General features: G+C 40.9%; 1 protein-coding gene across 1 annotated transcript; it reads left to right on the top strand.

Annotated features, from left to right (window-relative positions):
- Positions 1-1,301: 1,301 nt before the first annotated feature.
- LOC119850829 (myelin P2 protein-like) lies at positions 1,302-6,355 on the top strand. Its single transcript, XM_038389493.2, has 4 exons — positions 1,302-1,494; positions 4,275-4,447; positions 4,710-4,811; positions 6,108-6,355. Exons 1-4 carry the CDS (start codon positions 1,461-1,463, stop codon positions 6,156-6,158), a joined length of 360 nt encoding a protein of 119 aa, XP_038245421.1. The 5' UTR covers positions 1,302-1,460; the 3' UTR covers positions 6,159-6,355.
- Positions 6,356-21,444: the final 15,089 nt, after the last annotated feature.

Consider the following 21,444-nt stretch of genomic DNA (forward strand, 5'->3'; position numbering starts at 1 on the left):
ACACACTGTACTCTCCCTTTAACCAGTTCCTTAGCCAACTTTTGATTCTAGTATTAATCCTATTTTCCATGTGGAACTGTATAAAATGCTTTACTGAAATCCAGATAGATTAGATCTACTGCATTTCCTTTATTTAGAAAATCAGTTATCTTCTCAAAGAAAGAGATCAGGTTGGTTTGGCACAATATATCTTTTGGAAAACCATGTTGTATTTTATCCCAATTACCCCATGTCCTTACTACCCTCACTTTTAAAATCTATTTTAACACCTTGCATACAATTGAGGTCAAACTAATGGGCCCATAGTTTCCCAGATCACCTTTTTTCTCCTTTCTTAAATATAGGTACTATAGTTGTAATTTTCCAGTCAGAGAATATGACCCTGAGTTTAAGAGTCATTAAAAATCCTTGCTATTGGGCTAGCAATGTCACATGCCCGTTCCTTTATGTTCTACTGAATGGAGATTATTCAGGTCCCCCAATTTGGTCCTATTCATTTGAGTTTGGCTTCGATCTCAGAGGTGGTAATTTCTATTTCCACATACCTGTTCCCATTAGCTACCCTGCCACTGCTCCCAATGCCTCATTACCCTCATTAAAAACTGAGGCAAAGTATTTGTTTAGGTGCTGGGCCGTACCTAGATTATCTTTAATCTTCGCCCCATCCTCAGTGTTATGACTTTTCCCCTATACTTTCTGACCTGCAAGAGGTATATTTCCTTGCTAATCCATCCCATCTTCCATTCCTTGCAGGCTTTCTATTTTCTCTTAATAACCCTATTTGAGATGCTTGTCATCCAGCTTGGTCTGAAACCCTTCCCTATGAATTTTTCCCCTGGCTGGGATCAGGTTTCAGCGAGCTTTCTGCAACTTTGACAAAATAATTCCAAGCCTTCCCCACATTCAGATCCTTGTGAGATCACCCACTGTGTGGCTTTAGCTTAATTCACTGACATCAGGGTGACAATAGCAGTGATGTTGGTGGCAAAGGAAGATGTGGTGGTGTTGGGAGGAAGACAGCATTAATGTTCACAGCAGGGTGGTGCCGTGCTTGGCATCATGATTTGTCTCAGACACTACAGCAGCATCACTGAAATGTTCTCTTGGCACTGCAACAGTAACCTCATGTGCTGGCCCCCATGCCCTCCTGATTATTCTGCTTTATTCAGTGGAGGAAGCAGTGGCAGGCACAACACTGAGTCTTGGTACTAAAACAAGTGGCTTTGGACAAGGTGTGCATTGTCTTGCCCTGACGTTGTTTCTCCTGGTTGGTCAGTCTTGAGAATTACAAGTTCAGGGCATCTTTATAAAGAAGCTATTGAGGCATGCATAGCGCAGAAAGTCCTTTTGCCACTCACTAAGTGAGCTGCTGCTGTCATTGCCTTTCTCCTGAGGAACACTGCCTCACAAAGCCAATATAATGTGCAAACCGGTTTGTGGGAACCTGGAAACTTGTCTCCATGAAAAATTTGAATGATTATATGAAAGAATTGGGTGAGAAATGCTATCTTATAATCTTTGTTTGGAAATGTCCTCTTCTTCTCTAATTGCTCCTGGAAAATGTCTTCTTCCCGGCCCTGGGGACTCTTCACTCTGGTTATATCTGTAGTGTAGTTCTTTATTTTTTCTCTCTCTCTCTTCAATTTCAGCATCTTAAAATGAAAAGGAGAAAACTCTGGTTTGTTATATAAATTTACTAACTACCTGATCTGCATCTCTTACTCCCATTTAATGAGAAATGTGAAAAAAAAAACATATTTTTGTCCCTCTTGCATACACTATTAAACTTAGAATGTGACAATCACTTACTGTATTCCATAACTTGTGATGGTACTGCTGTCCTCCTGACACTAAGCTTCCTGGGTCTAATTCCATGAATGAATTCATCTGTTACTGAGCAATTCTGGGAATGAAACAAATTAGGCATTGTTTTTTTAATTTAATACTGGCTTCATCATTTTATAATGATGCACTAGCGGTCACTCTCAGCATTACTGTTGCTATTGCTGAGACCGTAATTCCTTTACTTTAAAGGTTAAAGAGAGTAGTGGAATAATTCTAATGGACTAACTACAAGCATTTGGTATAAATTCTACTAGGGAGGTTTTTGGGAAGATACCAGGTCTTAAGAAAATTATTTCAGCATTGAATATTTTGCAGTGACTAATGTACTTTACAAATACTTGATCTCACTATACCTAGTACCTTTCATTGAATTTAGCACATCATAGAATTTACAAAGATGGTAACTATTATTATCCACATTTTACATTTAAGAAACCAAGACGCAGCAAGTCTGAGGCAGAATGAGGAATAGAAGTCTCAGACTATTGCTCTAACTAGTTGACCAGGATGTGGGCTGTGTGGCATAGTGAACCTTGTAAAAGGAGCCTTGTAGATGGCAGTTGTATTTGTAGCTTTTTGCTCCCATTTACTTTTATATTTGAATTTTTCTCTATTTGACATGTTTACTTTTCACTGATGTTTAGTTTCAGAGTAGCAGCCGTATTAATCTGTATTCCCAAAAAGAAAAGGAGTACTTGTGGCACCTTAGAAACTAAAAAATGTATTTGAGTGTAAGCTTTCGTGAGCTACAGCTCAATTCATCAGATGCATTCAGTGGAAAATACAGTGGGGAGATTTATATACATAGAGAACATGAAACAATGGATGTTACCATACACACTGTAACCAGAGTGATCACTTAAGGTGAGCTATTACCAGCAGGAGAGCGGGGCTGGGGGGGAACCTTTGTAGTGATAATCAAGGTGGGCCATTTCCAGCAGTTGACAAGAACGTCTGAGGAACAGTGTGGGGTGGGGTGGGAGGGAACTCACCTTAAGTGATCCGATGAAGTGAGCTGTAGCTCACTAAAGCTTATGCTCAAATAAATTTGTTAGTCTCTAAGGTGCCACAAGTACTCCTTTTCTTTTTACTGATGTTTCGATATTCCAGAGACACTTACGTGTTGTAACTACCCTTCCATAACAGAGAATACCAACTAAGAGTATCCCAATTAGTCTCTTGTATATTTTATGTTGTGAAGTACAAACAGAAATGCACTAGATTCTAGATACTTTGATTCTCTACTACAGCTGGTTGAAAAAATTGAATTTTGAAAGGTTTTGACTAGGAAAAGACAAGGGGAAAATGTTTCAAAAATATTTCTGTGAAAAACATTTGCCACCAGCTCTATTCTCTACATAGGTGCAGTGCAGATTAATAGCTGCCTGTGTTCCTGCCTACCTAAAAATACATAATTCTTGTGTAGTCAGTATATCCTGGTTTCTAACTAGACATCAGTATAATTCCAGTTATCTGAATTCCTTTTATCTGAAAATCCTAGTTTTCTGAATCTACAATGTGTCCCCAAGTAGCCCTGTGTGAATTAGTCACCTGCTAATAACTTCTAAATTAGCCTCTGAGAGCCTCTTAGGGCTGGTCTACACTACATCTGGGCTTGACGCTTTGAGATCGATCCACCGGCGCTCGTTTTAGTGGGTCTAGTGAAGACCCACCAAATCGACAGCAGATCACGCTCCAGTCAATCCCTGTACTCTACCCCCAAGAAGAAACCCCCCCGTGGTGTAGACCCTGCGGTAACTCAACCCAAGGTAAGTCGACTCCAGCTACGTGAATAACGTGAAATACGTGAGTTGCGTAGCATAGGTTGATTTATGGCGGTAGTGTAGACATTGCTTTAGTGCTAATCAATGACTTTGTATGTTTTGCAGTGGTTTCGAGAGGTTACCTGCAGTTACTGAGACCAAATCCAGTTTCAGCAGCAACAGCAGCTTGGAAAGACAAATTAAATTATGTTTAATTTGAATTAATCAGTATTAAGTTATGTACACAATGATTCTAATACCACTCAGTAAAGTTGTTCAAGTTGGTTTTTTTACTCTTTTATAAAGTACAAATTATTAAGCAAACATCAGCATTACACTCTTCATTTCCCATATTTCTCTATCAGTGTAACTGCAGCTCAAAATAGCACTTCCGTTTATCTCAATGCCCGGCTATCCAAAACTTTCAGAAGTCCCCCAGCCCATTCAGATAAACAGAAGTGTATTGTACATACACTGGACTGGGGAATGCCTCAGCCTATGAAATGCAGTTTTATATGTAGCCTCTGAATTTGAGGAATTAGTGTCACATTCCAAACAGAGAAACTGTGGTATCTGTTTAAAAGAAAATTGCTCTGATGCTCTGTAAAGTGATAAAGAATTTCTTCCTTCATAGAATATAATGGTATTTTTATGTCTGATTTGCAGGAGTGGGCTTAGCCACCAGGAAACTAGGTGGCCTGGCCAGGCCCAATGTGATCATCAGAATGAAAGGGGATGTGATAACCATCAGAACTGAAAGCACCTTCAAAAACACAGAGATCTCCTTCAAATTGGGCCAAGTGTTTGATGAAACCACAGCAGATGACAGGAAAACCAAGGTGAGGGTAATGATTTCCTTCAGAGGGTTTCTAATCTGCTGGATGACAAATGGGAAGATTTTTTTATCCTTAAAAGCATAAATCTTCAAACCATCAGTGAAAAGGACCATAAGAGGAGCAAATGTTGTGCTGAAATCAATGTTGCTGAGTGGGCTGTGTGCCGAGAATGTGGAATTTGCTCAATGTTAAGTGAATTGTCTCTTTAAGATGCAACGCTCTGGGGAAATAGTCACATTTTGACTCATTCTTTGGGTCTTTGCAGAATGTCGTAACCTTAGAAAAAGGGTCGTTGGTTCAAGTGCAGAAGTGGAATGGCAAAGAGACCACAATAAGGAGAAAACTGGTGGATGGGAAAATGGTGGTGGTAAGTGACTAGACCATCCCTAACCGTTAATCACTGAATGCTGTACCGATGTAGGCCACAGTTTAATAGTTTAAATCTAATTATACTGTCAATTTTCACCTTCTTTTTGGTTTCACTTATGACAGAAATAGTGAGAGAGTGGGGCGAGAAATGACTTTAGGAGGCAAGTGGGAATGAAGTAAACATTATATTCCACTCAAACCTAAAAAGCCTTCTACATTAAGGTGAAGTTACAGATAAGACTGATTCATAGATTTGTAGATGTTAGAGCTCGAGGGAACCATTGTTAACATCGATTCTGACCTCCCGCATAACACAAGCCAGAGGACTTCCCGGAATTAATTCTTGTTCAAGTCCAACAGCTGTGATAGAACCAGAGCAGATCTTTTAGAAAAATATCCAGTCTTGATTTAAAAATTTGCCAATATGAAGAATCCACCACAACCTTTGATAAGTTGTTCCAGTAGTTAATTGCCCCTGTGCTGTTAAAAATGTGTGCTTTATTCCTACTCTAAATGTATCTAGTTTCAACTTTCAGCCATTGGATCTTGTTATACCTTTGTCTGTAGACTGAAGAGCCCGCTATTATCGAATTTCTGTTCCACATGTAGGTACTTATAGACTCTGATCAAAGCACCCTTAACCTTTTCTTTCATAAAGTAAATAGACTGAGCTCCTTGAGCCTCACTAGAAGGCATGTTTTCCAATCCTTTAATAAGAGGGGCATGAGGGAACAGCAAGGGGTAGAAAGTTCTAAATACAGCCTTCCCCTCCCCCAGTCTTAGGAAGCTCCTTTGGTTTATTTGCAACTTATAAATTTTAGGTGGTTCATCAGTCTCCTTGCAAGGAAAAGTTCATTTTTCCATTGACAGTCTATGTTTGTAATCTAGTTACACTTTGAACTCACTACAAGGAAGGGGGGACTTCTTTTTAAAATGAAAGCAGTCATGTGATCTTCTATATTAAGTTACAAGAGCTGATATTGCTGTCATTGCAATAATACTCATGAAGACAACATGTGTTCTTGGAAGAAATTTGAAATCTGTGACTAGCTACCATGTCATGTCTAATTTTATGAAGTATGATTTTCTTTAAGCACTCTTTTGAAAGTTTATGCTGTTGAAGTAGAATCCTTTCCCTCTTGGAGGATAAAATATAATTTTGCTGTTTGGGGATCTATATAAATTAATGAAATAATATATAGGAAATATTTCTATTGATTTCATTGGTCTTTGGATTAGATGCTTATGCACTGTCATTCAGAAGTTTCAATTAACCCTTCTTTTTTTGTCTTAGGAATGTGATTTGAAAGGTGTTGTCTGCACTCGAATCTATGAGAGAGTGTGAGAAAATTCCATCTCTACGCTGGACTAGAAGTGGCTCTGGAAACCCAGTTCAATGAGCAAAGCTCTATCTATTATGCACCTTTTTTCTTATTTCCTTTATCAGGAAAACAACTAAATTATCAAATGATATTTCAAAGCCGTAGTGTAACTAATCCAAAGTATCGTGGTGTTTAAATAAAAGCTTCCCGACATGTGAAACATAGCTTTTGTCTGTCTTGTAGAATTGTTTTGATTTCGTTTATTAGGAATTGCACGCCTTTCCTTAGACTCATAGACTCATAGATATTAAGGTCAGAAGAGACCATTATTATCATCTAGTCTGACCTCCTGCACAATGCAGGCCACAGAATCTCACCCTCCCACTCCTGCAATAAACCTCTCACCTATGTCTGAGCTATTGAAGTTCTCAAATCATGGTTTAAAGACTTCAAGGTGCAGAGAATCCTCCAGCAGGTGACCCATGCCCCATGCTACAGAGGAAGGTGAAAAACCCCCAGGGTCTTTTCCAATCTGCCCTGGAGGAAAATTCCTTCCCGACCCCAAATATGGCGATCAGCTGAACCCTGAGCATGTGGGCAAGATTCACCAGCCAGATGCCCAGGAAAGAATTCTCTGTAGTAACTCAGATCCTACCCCATCTAACATCCCATCACAGGCCATTAGGCCTATTTACCATAAATAGTTAAAGATCAATTAATTGCCAAAATCATGTTATCCCATCATAGCATCTCCTCCATAAACTTATCGAGTTTAATCTTGAAGCCAGATAGGTGTTTTGCCCCCACTGCTTAGGGTTGATGTACTGCATAGAAGATATGAATCTACTTTCCTTGATGTATGGATGAACAAGACTATTTCTGTCTGAAATGTTACAGTACAGACTGCAAGGCACTATCTTTCTTTGGAGGTGTTAAAACACTTTTACTGAAAGCATCCTATCTAGAATAATCCTTATTTCATGGCTTTGATATTACAGTTTCTCAAATGGTTTTACTATTGAACAGTACATGTAAGGATATCATCCTTTCCCTACAAAACTCATAAGGCTCTCCACACAATGTACAGTGGTTGTGCCTGCAGAAGAAATTTCAGTACATCAGTATTACCACTTTATTACTTCACTCTGAAATTCTAATCTGATCCCACAAGTTTATACCTTTAAATGTGGTGGTTTTGCCATCTTGGCTCTTATTCCCAAAAACACTTCCTGGAGAAAAAACAGCATGTGTCTCATTCAATATTTCTATTTGGGAAGGAATAGATTCTCTAACGTCAAATGATTCTTTCACTGTGAAATGAAATGTGAAGTGCTGTCTTGAATCCATTCTTGAAATCCCAGATTGACAAGCACTCAACCTGAGCATTCGGGCTCAGATCCAACAAATCACTTAAGCCTGTGCTTAACATTAGGTACAAGTGATCCTGTGACTTCAATGAAATTACTCACATGCTTAAAGCTAAGCATGTGTTTAAATGCGCATTGTGCTCTGCACTTGGAAGGATTGAGCACTACAAGAGAATACTTGCAGACTTTAACTGCACATATATTCTGAAGATCATTTGAACACCAACTCTTCCTTTTCACTTACCTGACTTGATTTAGAGTTCAGCATATTGTGCTTCACTTCCAAGAACTATCTTAAATGAAAGCAGAGCAGGAAGGTAGCATCAAAACCTATTCTTGCACATAGTGCTCACATTGACTAGAATGTGAGCTGCACAAAGAAAATGCAATATCCTGAATTAGGTGGTCACATTCTACCATCAGTTTACACCCTATGAAGTTTCATTGGAGGTTTATGCCAGGATAACCAGGGGTAGAATATGTCACCAGGGCCCAGATTTTTAAAGTTATTTAGGCATTGCTGTACTCAGTGCTGCAATGCCTCTCTAAAGGGATTTAGGTACTTAGCAGTCTAAATCCCATTGGCAGTCATGCTTGTAATTTACGTAACAAAACTAGACTACACCTGTAATTATATTTAATTGAGCTGCATATTTGGCTTGTCAGTACTTATTTCCTTTAGTTCTTCCACTTTGTGATGCCAAGTCATTCAAACTGAGTACATCCAGCAGTATCTATTGACTCTTAATCAGATTGGCCCCTGTGCCATGGCCCAGCTATGTGGGAAGTTTACATTGGATTACATGCCTTTTCCTGCTTGGCTAGAACTGATGTGATAGAAATAAGTGTTTACTTTGGCTTGATATACTGCATAGCAGTGGCATGAATCTTAGGCTGGCCAGCTGTGTGACCTTGACTATATCATTTCAAGTCTTGGTCTTGATTTCCCCATCTGTAAAGTGAGGATAATTATATTTTCCTCCTTTGTAAAACGCAGTGAGGTATATGGACGAATGCTCTCTAAGAGTTATGTATAATTATAGGGCTCCTATCCTGATTCCCTTAGACAAGTCAATGGGAATTTTGCCTTTGTCTTCAATGTGAACAAGTTCCAGCCTTAACATTCGTGAAAGTGAAGTATGAACACTTATGACCTGAAGCAGATATAGAGGTAGACTCATCCTTGCACTAGAGCAGGGTCCAATGCAGGGGCAGAAGGGAGGCAGCTTGTGCTCAACATAAGGCCTGTGTTCATGAAGAGGACTAAACATTTCCATGTAGCCTCCTTCTTAATACACCATGCTTTCTGTACATATTGGGAGTCTTCAGTCTGCTGTGTGGCATTAAAAACAGTCAATATATAAGAGATACCACCGATTTTAATACACAGGAGAACGTAGTTATAAATATTTAATTCCAAGACTTTCCACATTTCTAAGAGGACAATGTGTTAAAGCAATCACAGGATGTGGGACCATAGATTGACATTGCTAATATCAATACCATTTAAGTGGTCAGTACTCTGAAACTGTTGCATGGAAAAACGTTAAGTGAGGCTTGTTTTAATGGTTCAGCAAGTTTTAGGCGAAGGGGAAACATACAGACTACAGCCAATTTCTGGAGTTGACCGTAAAGATATGAACTGTAGTTAAAAAAGAAGTGTGGCTGTCATATACATGTACACTGAGGATATGTCTACACTGGAGCTGGAAGGTGCAATCTCTAGCTTGTGTAGACATACCTGCACTAGCTCTGATCAAGCTAGTGTCCTAACAGTAGCAATGTAGTCATGCAGCATAAGCAGAGGGAAGGGCTGGCTACCCTACTACATGCCTACTGTCTCAGATGGGTTTGTACTTGGAGTGGCTAGCATGTCCTGCCACTCGCACCACCAAGGCTGCACTTCTGTTTTCAGTGCACTAGCTCAATTAGAGCTAGCAAGGATACATCTACCTGAGCTGGAAATTACATCTTTAATAGATTCAAAGGCCAGAAGGAACTATTGTGATCATCTAATCTTACCTCCTGTTTGACACAGGTTATAGATTTCCCCAAAATAATTTCTAGAGAATATCTTTTAGAAAAAATACCCAATCTTGATTTAAAAATTGCCAGTTATGGAAAATCCACCATGACCCCTGGTAAATTGTTCTAATGGTTAATTACCCTCACTGTTAAAAATTTACACCTGATTTCCAGTCTGAATTTGTCAAGCTTCAGCTTCCAGCCATTGGATAATGTTATATCTTTCTCTGCTACACTGAAGAGCCCATTATGAAATATATGTTCCCCATGTAGGTACTTATGGACAGTAACCAAGTCACCCTTTAACCATTTTTTTGTTAAGATGAATAAATTGAGTTCCTTGAGTCTATCACTATAAGGCATGTTTTCTAATCCTTTAATCATTCTTGTGGCTCTTCTTGGAACCCTCTCCAATTTATCAACATCCTTCCTGAATTGTGGGCACCAGAACTGGACACAATATTCTAGCAGCAGTTGCACCAGTGCCAAATATAGAAGTAAAATAACCTCTCTTCTCTTACATGAGATTTCCCTGTTTATGCCTCCAAGAATTGCATTAGCTATTTTGGCCACAGCATCACATTGGGAGTTCATGTTCAGCTGATTATCCAATACAATCGCAAAATCTTTTTCAGAGTCACTGATTGCCAGGACAGAGTCCCCTATACTTTAAGTATGGCCTACTTTCAGTATGAGCCCCATATCAGCCTTGCTATTATCTTGCCTGGGATTGATGTCAGACTGACGGCTTATAATTACCCAGGTAATCCGATATACCCTTTTAAAATATTGGCTTAACATTTGCTTTCTTCCAGTCTTCTAGAACTTCCTCAGTGTTCCAAGACTTTTTGAAAAATTAGCATTAATGGTCCAGCTAGCTTCTTAGCCAGCTCTTTTAAAACTCTTGGATGTAAGTCATCTAGACCTTCTGATTTCAAAATGTCAGACTTTAGTAGATGCTATTTAACATCTTCCCAAGATGGAAGTGGAATAGAAATACTGTTTTCAATTATATGACTACTTCATCTTTTTTCCCGAGATACAGAATAGAAATATTGATTGAACACTTCTGCCTTTTCTGAATTACTATTGATAATTTTAGCAGTTCCATTTAGTAATGTCTTCCAGCTCCAGTGTAGATAAACTCTTAGATATATACATATTTAGATTAGGAAGTTTCATTTCCCCATTCTTTGTACATCTATACATGTTTTTTAAAAATATATTGTCGCATCATACTCACTTTCTATTGGGGGAAAACAACACTGGACTGAATTCTGCTCTCCCTTTCACTAATATAAAATTACTGGTTTAACTAGGTCAGATGACAGTGATTTGTCAATAGGTATTGCTGAGGTTGCCTTGTTAAGGGAATAGACTGGGACTTGGGAGATCTGGGTTCAAGACTTGTGGCTACCTGTGTGATTTTGAGCAAGTCACTTAGTCTCTCTGAGACTCAGTTCTCATCTGTAAGAGTGCAGATTACAGCGCTTGTGTTGTAAGTTTAGGATATAAAGCTTTCAAGGTAGGCACCATCTATCATTATGTGCAGAATATAACACAATGGGATTCTGATCTCAGTTTGGGCTTCTCTAGGTACTAATGAAATACAAGAAGTAAATAGTAATAATGCTATAAATATATAAAATTACAGAGGATCCTAAACCATTAATGTTAAATCCTGACCTGGCTCTAGATTCAAACTTTTCCAAAGTTCCAGGTGGTTTCAGTTAAGCCCCATCTCTAATCTCTGCCGAATTACACTAGATCTATGATCATTTTACTGTTTGGAACATGATGAAAAAGAAAGCAGCTAAGCTGCAGAGTTTCTGTTTAACTGTCTTCTACAGTTAATGACAGCAATCGAAGTGCATGCCTCTTAATACTAATTTAGTCACTTAACACTTCACCTAGTCCTTAAATAAGCAAGACCAGTTCTTGTGAACAGTTCAAAATTAGTCACCAGACACATTGACATCATGCTGACTGTAGAGATCAGAAATGAAAATTTTCTGGGCTCTTTCCTCACGCATCCCTCTCCCAGAAGGTAACTCAAATGTTCCATTACATTCTAAATATACATTCTGCCCCTTCTGCCTAGTGGTTTTAGGTTTAATTTTCCCCAGCAATTTAGGGCCAGGGTAATTGCTGCTTTAGGTTTTTAGCTCCTGAATAAATGTTACTACTTGTTATGAACTCAGTATTTGGCATGTTCACTCTACACAAGAGTCATTTTTAAACTGTCCTGGGAGCTGGGATTTTTCCAGAACCGGAAAAGTGCAACTTAGCTGATAGTGAAGAAAGCAGAGACAGCTGGAGTAGATGCTACATTCAGTCAGTGCCGTGAAGAAGCATTTTATAACACTAATCTCCTTAAAATACTGCTGGGAGAATCAGGAGAAACTTGAGGCTTTCTGAAACCTCAAGAAACTTTATAGAAACATATTTTTCCACAGAAAATTAGTTTTTCCTCCACTTCTATGCTTCTTAAATGGAACAGGTGCTGTTGGGACATACACCATGATAGTCTCAACAAACTACATCGATACATTTTGGTCTACACTTCGACCTGTGCTTACACTCAGACAAGTAAGTTTATTTGCTCTTTCCCCATCCTATGGGGCACACAGTCAGGAACTTGGTTCATTCACAAACACCCTTAACTTGTTCTCAGTACTTGCATATACACACTAGTCTATTATGCAGCACTAATGGCTGGATCCAGTGCCCACGGAAGTCAGTGGAAAGACTCCCTCTGATTTCAGTGGCTTTATGTCCCTTACCATGCCAACCTACTTATCCTGTCTGTAACACTCGTACTTTTTCAGGGTTTTGCGGGGCTCTTGGTTGCCCTCAAGGAATACCTGTGGCACTAGGGGCAGGCACAGCACTGCCGTCGTTGCCCTTCTCTGTCCTCCCTGTCATCCCCTGGCATAGGATTGTGCCAGAGTTGAGAAAGGCAAGTGAGTGGGCATGGCGACGGCATGTGGTGTTCCAGTTATTCTTGGCATGTAGATGACCCACAGGAGGCAGTATCGGGGCCATTGCAGCCAGAACATAAATTAGAGCTGTCCTGAGGATGCTCTCACTCATGCCAGGGGATTTGAAGATCCATGTAAAGACAGAATGCAAAAGTAGTGTAAAGCCACCTATGCTGCCTCTGTGTCCCCTCCCGCCATCTCACACACACATCTTTTTCCTGTACAAAGAATTGAGACCACTGATTTTAATGTGTGGATGTGACAAAGCAGGGCCTCTCCCCATCTTAACAAGCACTCACTACAGTTCCCAATGTCCTTTAAGTAGATTTATTTGTCCAAACACAAACACATAACACAGTTCCTCAGCTCGCCCTTTGTCCTAGGATTTCAGCCTCCGATCCTGGGGAATCTGGTAATCCTGCTTCTTGCAGCTTCCAAATCCCAGCTAGCTTCATTCTCACAGCCAGTTCTCATTCAGGCAGCATTGTTCCACCTCTGGAACACCAGACCCAGGGTTACCGCCCTCAGCACCTAGCCCCTTGTTTCAGGGACCCACTACTGGAGTTAGTTCCATTCCCTGTGGATCCTCTCCCCAGCCATAACCTGCCCCCATCATTCTTCTTCTTCCTCTTCTTCTTCTTCCTGTATTTAATGGCATAGCAGACTCACACTGAGAGTCTATGACCGCCGGATGCTGGATTTCATGATCTATAGTTACAATCTCTTCCTTTTCAAGTATTTTTTAAAGAAATTGTAATATTGCTTGCTTAATGGTGCCCCATTTTCTTGATGTTCTTACAAGGTATTTTAGTGTAAACTTTGTCACTTCTGGATGTCTGAGTTTGTCATACAAAACCCCCCTACAAATGTTACGCTCTTTATGCTCCCAGAGGATATGATAAACTATTTTTTTTACCTTGTTTGTCTCACACTGTCCATCTCTGCATTTGTTAATTAAGGCCTAGTTACTGTTTAAGCCACAGTGTCTGGTAAGTACTTGAAGTAGAGATACCTCACTCTTTCTCTCAGGTTCTTGCAGTATGTCAGCATTTTCAGTTCTAGGGCATACATCATGAAATCTTTTCCCCTTGTTTCTTTTGTCCAGTCTTCCTGCCACTCCTCTCTTAGTTCCTTTTTAATTAGCTTTTTAAATTCCTATTTACTTAGAGCAGTGGTCATTAACCGGTAGATCGCGATCGATGGTTGATCCTGGAGCCACTGACAGTCGATCACAATCTCAGGCTGCTAAAAGTCTGGCAGCGCAGTGGGGCTAAGGTAGGCTTCCTGCCTGCCCTGGGCCCGCACTGCTCCCAGAAGCGGCCAGCACACCCCTGTGGCCCCTGCAAGGGGTCTCCACGCACTGCTCCCACCTGCAAGCACCACCCCGCAGCTCCCATTGGCCGGGAACAGGGAACTGCAGCCAATGGGAGCTGCGGGGGCAGTGCCTACAGGGAGGGGCAGCACACATAGCTACGTGCTGCCCCATGGACCACAGGGGCATGCTGGCCACTTCCAGGAGTGGTGTGGGGCCAGGACCAGGGCAGGCAGGGAGCCTGCCTTAGCCCTGCACGCCACCACCAGGAAACCACCCGAGGTAAGTGCTGCCTGGCTGAAGCCCACACCACTTCCACACCCCAACTCCCAGTCCTGAGCCAGCACCCTGCACCCCCTCCCGCACCCCAAGCCCCTGTCCCAGCCCACTGAAAGTGAGTGAGGGTAGGGGAGAGCGAGCGACGGGAGGTGGAGGGGATGGAGTGAGCAGGGCGGAGCCTCAGGGAAGTGACGGGGCCTCAGGGAAGGGACGGTGTAGATTCTGGGTTGCACTTAAATTCAAAAAGTGATCTGGTACGTAAAAAAATTGGAGACCACTGACTTAGAGGAATCTCTATGTCAAGTTTTTCATCTTTTACAGCATTTTTTGCTACTTCGTCAGCTGCTTCACTTCCTGCTATCCCAACATGTGCAGGGATCCATGCTATTTCAATGTTTGAACTCCCATTTGTGCCAGTTTTGTTGTTAGTAATAATATTTCATTAATTATATCAATACTGCTATCTGAATTCCCATTTTTGATAGCCAGTAGTCCTGACAGTGAATCTGTCAGGCAGATTGCACATCTAATATCAAGTATAATACCAACATTATCTCTGCTAGTTCTGTTCTCATAATGGGTACAAAATTTGATAGTCTAATGGGTTTCTTTGTTTCAAGTGTTGGGACACAGAATTCTGTCTCCACTTTCCTGATTTTTTCATCCTTATACCATCCATAAATATTTGGCAATATTACCCAATTTATCACAGATATATCAATTTGCTAAATTTAATACTTTAGCTCTCCTTTTCCCCATTTACTTTCATTAGATACTTCCAGATTTTTAACAGGGGGGTGATTTTCCAACCATATGTATGTTCCTATGGCTATATATGCTAATTTTCTTCTAGGCCTTTCTTTTCTTTCAGTTTTTTTGTCCATACTTTAATCCTATTAACATGATGCATTTTGGGTTTTTTCCCCCATGTTGTCCAGTATTCTTCATATATTTGTTTAGTGTTTCCATCTTTCTTGTTTCCTCTGACATTTGATCAAAAGGTTAAGTCCAATAACTTCATTCTTAATGCTCCAGACATTTCACCAGCAGCTCTTTGCATTACAAAGATGTCGTGATGAAAACACCACATGCAGTGCGTAATCCCTGGTCTTGGATTGAGTCTTGTTTCCTTAGGTTCATTTTGGATGCTGAACTAAATGATTAATGTCTGGACTCTGTTCAGATTTATTAATGCTCTCTAAAGCTTTACCCTTTCTTTCTCATCCGTGCCACAGGTTGTTTTGGAAATACTTTAAAATAAATTGATTTTACCTTTACATTTTCAATGTGATCCTTCAAATGTTAGCTTGCTATCAAATGCCACACCCCCAGGAATTTGTAGCTTTTAACTATGTCTATTTGCTGTCCATATAGAGACAGCTGACAATTTTTTTAATTTTCCTTTTAGTGACTATCATTCCTTTAGTTCTGAGAATTGAAATTTAAAGCTCGACATGTTTCCTGATACTGCACTTTTCCGAAGTGCTCCATTAATTTGCTTCTCAGCTATTTCCTGATTTCTGTTTTTAGCCAACATGGAACAGTCATCTGCAAACAAGAAAATACCTATTCCTGCATTTACCCTTTTCAGAAGATCATTTATTGTTATGTTAAATAAGATAGGGTGGGTGACCCTCATCTGTGGAGTGCCTTTTGTGATTGTATATATGCTAGAATAGGCTTTCTCTGCCCTGCATAGTTCTTTCGCTTACAAAATCCTTTACCCACCAATATATTCTTGGGTTTATGCCCAGGGATGATATTTTATGCAATAAGCACTTTCTCCATAATGTTTCATGTGCTTTTTCAATATGTAGCAAAGCTACTGTCATATATTCTTTATTTACTCTTACTTTATGATCAGCTGTACTCCTTCCCCTCCTTCAACCAACTGTGATTAATGTCGATAAGTCCAACTCTCTGTAGGTATGTTAATAATCTTTCCGTCATCATTCTTTCCATGGGCAGTGCATATAAGAAGCCAGAGGAGGCTAAGTTTCCCCAAAAAAGGCTAGCCATGCTGGGAGGAAATGCCGCAGATGTGGTGCGAGTCACTCCTCTGAAGGCACGCTGCCACACCACCACCTATGGGGCACTGGAAGCTAAGCTCCATAGAAAGGGGGCACCGGCTCCAGGACCATGGCCCCACCTGCGCTCTGCCCCACCCCCACTCATCTCTTCCCCCAAAACTCCCCTCCTCTCCACTCCACCCCCACTCCATCGCTCAGCTAAGGCAGGAAAAAGTGATGGGGCCATGGCTCCACGCTCCCCCTGAGCCCTCCTGTTCAGAGAAGGGGGTGGAGAGGAGCCAGCAGTGGGTGGGAGGGGGCTCCAATAAAGAGGCAGAGAGAATTAAGTGGTGGATGGGGGACCTCAGTGGAGGAGATGGAGAGGAGCGAGCGGCGGGTGGTCAGGACCTCGGTGAGGTGGTGCAGGCGAGCAAGCGGTGGGCAGGGGGACCTTGAGGGAAGAAGCAGAGAGGAGCGAGCAATGGGTTGAGGGAACCTGGGGGGAAAAGGGGGAGAGGAGAGAGCGGTGGGCAGGGCCTCAGGGGAGGGGGCAGAAAGAGGCGGAGTGAGGGCAGGGCCTCATGAGGAAAAAGCTGAGTGGGGGCAGGGCCACGGTCCAGGTGCCTGTGCGGCCCCCCCCCCAACACACACACACTTCGAAGGAGCTTCCAGCACTCGCATGTGACCCTCCCCAAACAGAAAACTCACATGCCCCCTATGATTATTTCCATGCCTATACCCACGTAAGGGCAATTGGACTGTATGCATCAGGACTTGTTCACAGCTTCCCTGGTTGCCACTCTGCAACTACAATCCATTCCATTGGTAGCTTATCTATTTCCCATATGATGTTGTATAGTTTTAGTAATATTTTCAGACTCCCTTCGTCCAGGTTTTTTAGCATTTTGTTAATATGCCGCCCTTGCCTGGTGCAGAGTTTTTGCTTTTAGCTGTAGATTTTTGAAGTTCCCTCATACAGAAGGTTTTATTTAATAGCATATCCTCATCTTCCTCCAACCTCCTGCAGTTCCGATGATTTTCTTTAATCATTTTTTTTAATCTTAAGCACATTCTTATATTTTGATTTTCATCATTACTAACATTGTGGAATATTTCTGCCAGGCCTTCTGCTTTTTCTTCATTTGAGCTTTTTAGCCCTTGGACTTCTGCAATGAGGTCTGGTATAAAATTGCTCTTACTCTGTATTCCGTTCATTTTCCTAATCTGCCTATATACCACTGATATTTTAGTATCTTTATTTATTTTCCCACAATACTTTATCCAGTTTTCTTTTTTTTGCCTTTTTAATAGGCCTGTGTACAGTTGCCATGCTTCATTTATATTTCATTAAGTCCCCACTCTTCATTGTATTTATCGATTTCTTATATGTTTTGTTCCTTTTTTTCATTGCTTTATTACATTCCTCATTCCACCATTGTATATGTTTTCTACCTTTAGGGTAACTTGATATCTTAGGTATAGCTAACTTTGCTGCCATCATGATTCCATTAAATATAATGCTACTAAACTCATCAGTGTCATCACTTATACAGTGTTCATTACTATTTTTCCTACATTTGCTTCTAAACAGTTCCCAGTTTGCTTTTCTCATATTCCAAATAGGGAATCCTCCTCTTCCTGCCCTCTGAGAGGCCTTTATAGTCCTAGATATAGCTATTCCCTCTTTAAGTGGCTTATTTGGGCCCACTTGCTCTGACACAGTGGCACTGGGCCTGGTCTACTCACAGGGACTAGCTGCCCTGTGACAGTAGGAATGTTTGTCTCTGCAGACATCATACATGGTAGCTTTTAATTCTCCTAGACTCTTTTGGTGAAGTGAACTTGGATGCTAGATTGGAGGCAATAGTGTTCTCTTGCGGGGGAATTCACACTTGGGCAGAGGGCCAGTGCAAGATGCTATAAAAAATGACCTTCAGAAAATCTGGAATTTAGATGTAATCAAGTTCTTTGTTAGGGAGGTAATTACTGCATATCCTTGTTGTTTCAGTGTGAAGTATCATGATTGGCTATAGGCCATGGTACTGCATATGGGAAAATAGAAGTCCTTAAAATAACAATGTAATTTTTATTTAATGGCAAAACAACATTAGAAAATGATGTAGTCCCCAAGGCAAGCCTATGCTAAATGGATAAAACTGTTCATACAATATTTTGCAAGGAACAGTGAACTGCTTTACAATTTGGGTAGCAAATCAGCATTTACATATGCTTTTCCCATATGTTGTTGACTTTTTGAAATTAAAATGTGTTATTGAGGAAAGAGGATAGCTCAGGGGACTAGAAATGGGATAGGTCACCAATCTGAATGTGGGCTACTCAGTATTAACCAAGACGTTGCTGGTCAGAGTGGTTGTCTGTGAAATGAGTAAGGAGGTCTCTATCTGCTTCCTAGTAGACAGATGTCTGTATTACAGTTGGTACCATTGCAGACATAGCTGGTCTCTGCAGAGAGGTCAAAGATGCTATGAGAATTGAGGCCACGCTTTCCACTCTACTACTAGAGCCAGTCCCTCCATGTCAGGATTGAGGCCCATCAGTGCAACAAAGATGGGAAGTCTGTACTGGAGCAGTGTAAAATCCTGTCAGCGATTCCAAACCAATGGGTGGCCTATAATAAGTTTGACTTGCTTTAGGATTTCACTGTGAATTTTGCATTGAGCAGTAATATAGTGAGGAAAGAACTGATGTTTCTGTGTATCTAGCTTACTGTATACTATCAACTGTAATAAGTGAATCAGAGAGAATGCAGCTTGTCTTTCTAATCCTAGGTTGAGTTATCAGGGCTGGCATCTAAAAAAACCACAAATATAAAAATATAAAAAATCAGTGAGTGACAATGAATGTGGAGCTCTATGGTATCATTTTTCACAGTTTCTTAGCAAAGGATAACATTTTTAATTACTGCACCACTGTTTCCTGTATTTTATACCACTTATAGTCCAGGGTCTTACAGTGTATTAATACTTGTAAATTTAATTTAGGTAGTTTGTAAAAAAAGGCATACGTGTGTTACACTATAGTTAAATATTCTTTGACAAACTCCTCCACTATTATTTTCTGCCAGCTTTCTCAGAGAGCTTTCAAGCAACTAGAAGTCAACAGGTTCAAGGACTAGTTTACTTCAATAACACTAAATCCTGTTTTTAGTTAACGAGAAATAAAGAAGTAGGCACTATACACAAAGGTGTGTGCATGTGTGTTATCCAGATTCCATAAAGAATCTGGATAAGCAAAGGGAGTGTGGGCCAGGGTTCCTCCCTCTTTCTCTCTTTCACTGTAAACATGAAGTCCCATTACAACTGCATTATGTTGGCTCTGTTCCTAGCTGGGTAGAGTACCACACTGGACAATAAAAATGTAATCATTTAGCTTGAAAGTATAAAGTTAGAAACATTTTGTCAAGGAAGACTGAGAAATTTGACCATCTATTTTTCTTCTTATAGCTATTTCCAAAACCCAGGCAAACATAGGAGTGATCTGGCTAAATCATACTTTTTCTGCTGATGGCCAGAAAAAGGGCATCAAAGAAAAAGTTGTAACATTTTAATTCCAGGTCAAATGTAACGTTTTAAGTGAATGTATATGTATGAAAGGTGCCAAATTCACAGCCCTGGAGCAAGATCCAAAGAACAGGATAATCATGGGCAGCAGCAGTTCAAGCTTCCCATGCTGTCTTGCTAGTGCCTCAAACTTGAACTGGAAGGCTCTCTAACAGAGGAGAGATCTAAGTTCAGTCAAAGGTACCAATCAGATTGTGGTCTGAAGAGAACCCTTCACTAGGAACTCATTTCCTATATAGTATGCCATCAAGTAACAGGTATTTTCAAGTACCCTGAAGAACTTCATCACAGCAATCTCATCTACTCCACCAGCATTACTGTTTCTCCTGCTCAGGCAGGACTCAATTCAGCAAAGTCCTCAAGCACTCACATAATGTTTAGCAATAGCTTAAGTGTTTTGCTGAAGTGGAGCCTTAATTCTCTTGAATCTTGGCTTTTGAAACTTTTTTGACCCCATGCATGACTACATACCATACCCCGTGAAGGCCGACTACATGACAGAGCAGAAACTAGAGCATGTCCTTGTGCTGTCCTGGTCTGGGTGAGTTGCGTGGGAACTGTTGTTTATCTGATACTTAGTGTAAAAGCCAACTGTTCTGCAGCTAGAGCACCTTATGCTGTTATTCTGGCAGCTCTTATAAACTAAACAGGATTAGAGTTGATCAGTATTTCAGCAGGTCTCCAAGGAACACCCAGCTCCTGCATGAAGTAATGTTGGTCATGCAATGGGAACACTCATACGTCTCTGCCAATAGTGGGCCAAGGGCACAACGTGACACTAGTCTAGAGCTACTGGGTCAAATTCTCTGTGGGTATAAATGGGTCCAGCTCCAATTACTCCAATTAAGTTCAGTCATTTACACCAGCAGAGAGTCTGGCCCACTGCTTTTCAGTGAGATGTTAAATGATGGCCCTGACTGTCACAGTTTCAAGATAACTGCACCTGCATCCCCGTTCCGTGGTCCACTCTAGGAGTGCCCAGTCAGGTCTTAGGTCTCCAGCCATCACCTATGTCTTGGGAGGAACTCTTGTCATACTCCCGCCTGACCAGGGTTTTTTTAAGGCTGCACAGGTCCCTTCCTTATACTGTGATATCCGCAGCAAGCCAATCTGCCTAATAACCAGCACCTCTACTGTGTTTTCTCTCTCAGGGCCATGACCAGCAGTGTGCCTATAATTACAAGTTACTGAACAGCTCTTACAGAGAAAAGGTATAAATAGATTTAAACGCACACTAAACGCACCAGGAGTCACCCATCAGCCTCATAGGGTCCTAGTAGGCCAAAGTCTTTCCAACACTTCCACAAGGGTTGGAGCCCCCTTTGGTCCTGTTGGTTTGCTGGATCAGAAAAAAGGCTACAAGTCAGTCCAAGCTCATCTTTTTATACCAAAAACCCTTTCTTTGTTTTCTGGACTCTGGACATCTCAGCTTGAACCAGTATATGCAAATCACTCCAGGGGGTGATACCCCTCTAGAATTATTTAGTCTCAGTGACTCACCTTAATCACATCTACACATCCTGTAGGAGCTATGGTAACCATTCATAATTTTAATACAATATGGTCCCCAAAGATATTGCATGGGATTGCAATGTCTGTCAAACTGACCATTGATCATTTAACGTCCCAGGGCTCTTTTCATAACAGTGGGGTTGTTAGTACTTGCATGCATTTCATCCCAGCTGCATTCTGCCTGCTTATATCCACCCTGTTCTTTTAATTGGCTATGTACTCACATAAATTGTTGTGTAGTAG

This window comes from Dermochelys coriacea, chromosome 2 (assembly GCF_009764565.3).
Source record: "Dermochelys coriacea isolate rDerCor1 chromosome 2, rDerCor1.pri.v4, whole genome shotgun sequence".
Taxonomy (NCBI): Eukaryota; Metazoa; Chordata; order Testudines; family Dermochelyidae; genus Dermochelys; species Dermochelys coriacea.